Below are 6,000 nucleotides of genomic sequence, written 5' to 3'. Positions count from 1 at the left end.
TGCTCCCTGGCTCTCCAGGCTCCTCCAGGCTGGTGGGGATGGAGGCTGTGCTGGAGGGGAGGAGGCACAGGGATGTTGATGATGTCCAGGTGAGAGAGAGAGACAAGACGGGGGGAGCCAGGGAGAGCGTCAGAGTCCCTAGAAGAAGTAAGAGGGGCCGGGGTCTGTGTGGGGTATGGGGGCTCTGCCCTGCCTCTGCCCACGGACAGCACTGAACTCGGTACCCTCTGCAGGCCCCTTCTGGCCAGGTCACGGGGACGGAGCACCTGCTGTGGACAGCGGGAAAGTGGAGCATGGGCCCCGGGGCTGGCAGGACAGGAGCAGGCCGAGTGGCAGGCAACCGGAAGCTGGCCAGGCCCACCGGACAGCAAGGTTGGCTTCTCTGGAAGGGCAGGTTGGGCCCCGTTCACGGCCTGCTCTCCGGAAGAAGCCGACCCACCGACGCCGTACTTGGAGGCGCACGATCCCAAGGGACACCAGGCTGAGCAGGTCCTTTCTACCCCTGGGAGGAGGGCTTGGCCCTTCAGAAACTCAGCTGTGGGCTGAGCGAGCTGGACGGTGTGTGTGTGTGTGTGTGTGTGTGTGTGTGTGTGTGTGTGTGTGTGTAGGGGGATCAGGATGGGGCAAAGGGCATGGGGGCTGGGGTGGACCCCGAGGGGCCCTTCTGATAAATGGGCTCGTGTCTCCCGGCCCAGGCTCTCTGAGTTCCTTGTGCTGCAGGCTCCTGCCCTGGCCTCCTGGCTCCTTCCTCTCCGCTGGGAAGAAGGAACCATCTGCTTTTGTTCTCACTGCAATCACACCCTGCCAGAGAGTGGCCGGTTACTAAAGTGGGCAAACGGTGGGACTTCCCACAAGGAGCCCAGGGGCGAGAGAAGTCTCCCAGCTCTCGCTCTGATAATAGAGGAGCCGAAATTCTCTCTGTCCCACAGTACTGGGGACAAAGGGCCCAACTTGTCACCGATGGGCCTCATGAAGTGGCAGCCTCGTCTCCCAAGCAGTCCCTGCAGAGGGGCCCGTGTCCTCCGGGATGTCAGCTTCCCCAGGGCCTGTCCACAGAGGAGGGGGCTCCTTTCAGGGCAGGGGGCCTTGGTAAGTGACATGACCTGACTCCAGGTGAGAGTTCTGACATGTTCATATGGCCCCAGAGGATTCCGCTGGGATTCCTCCTCTTGACCCCCCACCACACCCAGTGGGCTTGCTTGCTTTCAGACCCGAAGGCTGTGGTCCATTTTGGCAAGCTAGTGCTTTTTGAAAACCTAACTTCTTGGAGAAATGGTGTTAAATTAGAGGCTGTTTTAAAGACTCTCTGCTGCTCCCAGCCAATACCAAGTGTGCCCAGACCATCCACTGGGGCTTTCCACGGTGAAACCCACCCGCTCTGGTGCAGGGGTCCAGAGAGCCGGCCCAGGGCCTTGGACTCCTCACCCCGGCTCCTGCTCCCCAGCTTGTATCAGGGCCTCGGGTGGCCCCCACTTTCCCCAGGCTCCCACATAGTGCCAGGGCCGGAGCCCCCACCCTGTCCACTCAGAGGCCGAGGGACCATCAGGACAGGGAGGCCCAACATGGGATTTCTGCTTTGGGGTCCAGGCCAGATGAAATCAAACAAAAGGATTCCTGAGGCTCCCAGGCTCTGGGAGCCTAACTTAGTTATATCTTAATTATTTCTTAATTAGTAACAAAGCAAACATTGCAGCAACAGGCAAGCTAATGAAATAAATGAGGCTAATCTGTTAACTACACCCATGGAGCACATGATTGGGGTGGGAGGGTGGTGCCCGCCGCTTGACGTCTCCACTTCATTTTCAAGGAGCGGGGCTGGGAAATCAACACGGTACTCGGGCTCTACCCGGTGGCCCCGGGAGCCCTGGCGCCTGCGCCTCCGTCCTCCCCATCGTCTCCGAAGGCTGCTCTGTCCCCACAGGTCTGCTCCAGTCTCAGCTTCCTGTGAGCCCAGAAGAGAAGGTGCCATCTGCCACGGTACAGATGTGCTGTGTCCACTGGAGAGCAGGGCGGGTCCCGGGAGTCGCGGGGAGGCAGGCGGGCAAGGATGGGCTGGGGAGGCGGGGCGGTGAAGGGCATCTCAGATTGCATCCTCGGCCGCCCAGGGCTCTCCTCGGCCCCCGAAGGGCACTGTCCAGTCTCCTCCTGGGAGGACGGAGTGGCCTTCAGGACAACGTGTGTCTGAGATAGGAAAGCTTAATAGCACCGTTCTTGCGGACTGGAGGGTCGCCCCCCGCCGGCTGGGCCGTGGGCGAGGACCCCTGGGGGGAGCTTCCCAGGGGGGGCCGGCCCGCTGCCATGCTGCGGCCGCATACCAGGCGCTTTTCGTCCAGCAGGGACAGGTGGTATTCACACGTGTCGACCAGCGAGGCCACTTGCTCGTGGAGTGGCCGCATCTTGAACTTCTTCTGGGCCAGGAAGAAGAACGCTTCCACAAACGCCTGCAGACACATCCCTGTGGACAGAGGCAAGGGTCAGGCGCTGCTGCTGGCCAAGGCTGGCCTCTGCCCACCGCGCTTTCAGTCTGGAAACTTCGAGGAGCTAACTCAAGGGGTTGTGGGGTCGCTGGCCGTCCCAGGCACTGGCTGGGCATTTTACAGTCATGGACAGATTCAGTCCTTAAACAGTCCTATGAAGTAGGTTTAATTGCCCTTGTTTTACAGCTAAGGAAACTGAGTCTCAGGTAAGTGGGGAGATCTGGGTAGAAAGTAGAATTTAAGCTGCGCTCACCCTGTAATCACAGTACTTGGGAGGCTGAGACAGGAAGATTGCAGGTTCAAGGGCAGTCTCAGCAACCTATTGAGGCCCTTTTTCCAATCAACAAAAAAAGGTTGGGGGTATAGCTCAGAGATAGAATATCCCTGGGTTTGATCCCCAGTACCACAAAATACATACACAAATACATAAATAAAAATAAAGTAGTAGAATTTGGATTCAAACCTAGCACAAAGCCTTCTCTCTGGATGCCATAATGAAATATTCCTATTAAAACCGGCTCCCTGAGCTGGGTGTGGTGGCGCATGCTTGTAATCCCCGCGCTTGGGAGGCTGAGACAGGAGGACCGCACAGGTTCGAAGCCAGCCTCAGCTACTTAGTGAGGCTCTCAGCAACTTAGTGAGACCCTGTTTCCAAATAAAATATAAAATAGGTCTGGGAGTAGAGCTCAGAGGTTTCAGAAAAGTCCCTGGGTTCCAGCCCCAGTACCACAAAGCCAGCTCCCTAACTTTTAGAATAAGAGAAGACAGTTATTAAGAGAAACCCAATTTGACAGTGATGTTCTGTAGAGGCGTGGGTTACACAGGTGTGTGCCATAGTCAAAATGTGCCCAAATGTATCTCCAGGCTTATATGGTTTGCTGTATGTAAATTTTACCTTGAAAAACGAACCTAAACCCTTCCTTCTGGCTAGTCTGGAAGATAAGACGTGTGTTCCGTGCTGTGCCCCTGGTCGCTCTTCCCCGTGCCGCCTCATAATCTCCTGTCTGGCTTTGGGATCTGAGCTCACAAGTCATTTATTCAGTGAAAGCTTCCGGTCCCCAAGTGAGATGGAGCCCTTAATCTAACCTGGCACAGGTTTCTTGCACTTTTCCGGGCGGCACGTACGGCAGCTGGCTGGGTGTGTGTGTAGTTGTGACCGTCTCCTTCTCAGATGGGCCATCGGCTCCAGCTCAGCAGGTCTCCCCAGTGCCGGGCACCGGAAGGTGCTCCACACAGACGGGCCGGGTGGTGCGCGAGTGGCTGGACAGCCGAGTGAACATCGCCGCTGACCCTCCCAACCCCGCTTTCCCTAAGGTCACAGAGCCAGAAAGTCAGTTTTTTCTTTTTTTTTTTTTAATGCTGGAGATTGAACCTCGGGGTGTTCTATCTCTGAGCCATACTTTCAGCCCTATTGTTATGTTTTATTTTGAAGCAGGGTCTTGCTAAGCTCCTGAATGTCTCCCTAGGTTGCTGTCCCAGCCTCCCAAGTACTGGGATTTCAGGGGTAGACCACTACAGCCGGCCAAAATTATTATTATTATTATTATTTTTTTGGTGGTACTGGGGATGGAACCCAGGGGCATTTGACCTCCGAGCTACACACCCAGCCCTATTTTTTTTTTATTCTTTATTTTGAAACAGGGTCTCACTGAGTTGCAGAGGGCCTCACTAAGTAGCTGAGGCTGTCAGCGAACCACGATCCTCCTGTCTCAGCCTCCTGAATGCTGGGATTACAAATGTGCGCCACTATACCCGACTCCTGGCCGAAGATTTTAAACTAAGTTGTGCTTCATGAAAGGCTCTGAGTCGTCCCAACGTCCCGGCGAAAATGAACCCCGGGGGTCCAGATCTGTGAGACCCCCGGTCCCCCTGGGAAGAGGGACATTAAGGTCAGCACAGCATTTCAGACGCGGCTCAGATTGTGCCAACCCCCACCTTCCCAGCGGCTGGCGCTGTAGGCACCTGCGGCCACCACAGGTGCGCACCGGGCTGCATATGGACCCTGGGGTCCAGGAATGTTTTTTGTCCTGGGAACCTGAGCTGAGCAAACAAGTTGGTTTTTGTCTCCTGCCAAGCCCCTGAGCTCGTTGGCTCTTCTTTGGGCTCCAGATGCCCTGCAAGTCTCCGCCCAGCTCTCATGGGGGGGCGTGGGTGACAAGTACACGGCCCTGGGGGAAGGCCCTTCCAGTGAAGCAGAGGTGAGTCTGGACAGACACGGGAAGTGGGGGGCCTCGGTCTAACAGGATGTGCGTGTGCATGTTGTACACGCGTGTGTATGTGTGTGTGCATAAACACGTGTGTGCTTTCTAGGGTGTGTGTATGCACGCACGCCTGCCTGTCACAGTTGGGAGGAAGGGTCAGACAGAGCAGAGCAGGCTGTAATTCAAAGGCAGAGAAAGCCGGCCCAGCGATGGTGCCATCAATGCAGCTCCCAGCGTGGCCGCCGGGGTGCCGCGGCTGCAGGGCCCCGCTTCCTGACAAGGTAAGGAGTCGGTCCCGCGTGGAAACCCCACCTCATCAGTCACGTTGTTTAGTTCAGCGGACAGTGTTTGTAGCGAGTCCTTCTCTATCAAGGAAGCGGCAGGAGCTCTACACTCCGGCTCAAGCCCCGGCTCCAGGACCGTAAGGGACAGTTCATGGGTTGCGACTTCCAGTAGCTCTGACCTGCGGGACTCTCAGCAGCCTTAGCAGGCGCCCCCGCCACTGAGCTTGTTCAAACGTGGCTTCTGGGGGGCCCAGGACGCTGCGCGGCGGCCGCAGCGGTGCCAGCGCCGCTGCTCCCAACCGCGCTCCGGGCAGCAAGGGCAGACTAGCAACTCTCTGCACTTCCCCTCAACAAATATTACTTCTATTCCCCTCGTGAGAAGCAGACGGTGATGACAGCCAGGAAAAAATACAATAAGGGCCCATTGGGGGGGGGGATCAGAACAATGATCTGGAAGAAGGCATTCTGAGAGAGTAGAGGAATTTAGTGGGTTACGCTTGGGTTTCTGAGTTTCTGTAGTGGACAGGCATGCGGTTTTAGACTATGGCGATAAGAAAGTCTGGTGGGTGGAGAGAAGTGATATAAGGCGGCTGCTTTTAATTATGGACTTTTGCTGCTACCTGAACTTGAAGCCAAGACTATGTATCACTTTGAACACAATACAATGCAAATTTTGGAATATAATTAAACTTTGATAAAAATATTCAAAATCACACACACACACACACACACGCACACACACACGCACACCCTCATCCTTGGGGGACACGTTTCAAGATGTCCAGTGGCTAATACCAATCCTGTGAGGCATCTTCCTGTTTATCTTGCAGTGTTGCCATGGAGCACAGGAGTCAATCTGTCCTTCATCTTTTATGTCCAGACGCCGCCTTTGCATCACGACTCCTGCACTTTGGGGCCTTTATCAAGTCAATACGGGTTACTAGAACACAAGCTGGAGCTTCCAGCCTTTCCAGAACCTTCCCCAATAGTCTATGCAGGTGGACACAGGTCTCCTTTCTTATCATGATTTATTATAAA

General features: G+C 55.6%; 1 protein-coding gene across 1 annotated transcript in view; it reads right to left on the bottom strand.

Annotated features, from left to right (window-relative positions):
• Positions 1 to 2,165: 2,165 nt before the first annotated feature.
• The window catches only part of TTLL11 (tubulin tyrosine ligase like 11), a gene marked incomplete at both ends in the record, with an annotated part of 246,200 nt that continues 242,365 nt past the window's right edge, over positions 2,166 to 6,000 (bottom strand). Inside the window, 1 exon segment of the mRNA XM_080708899.1 lies at positions 2,166 to 2,455. Within this exon segment, the coding sequence (XP_080565025.1) occupies positions 2,166 to 2,455 (290 nt within the window).

This window comes from Muscardinus avellanarius, assembly GCF_963383645.1.
Source record: "Muscardinus avellanarius genome assembly, chromosome: 13".
Taxonomy (NCBI): Eukaryota; Metazoa; Chordata; class Mammalia; order Rodentia; family Gliridae; genus Muscardinus; species Muscardinus avellanarius.
Note: the sequence above shows the minus strand (reverse complement) of the source record. Positions and strands in the feature narration are given on the sequence as shown.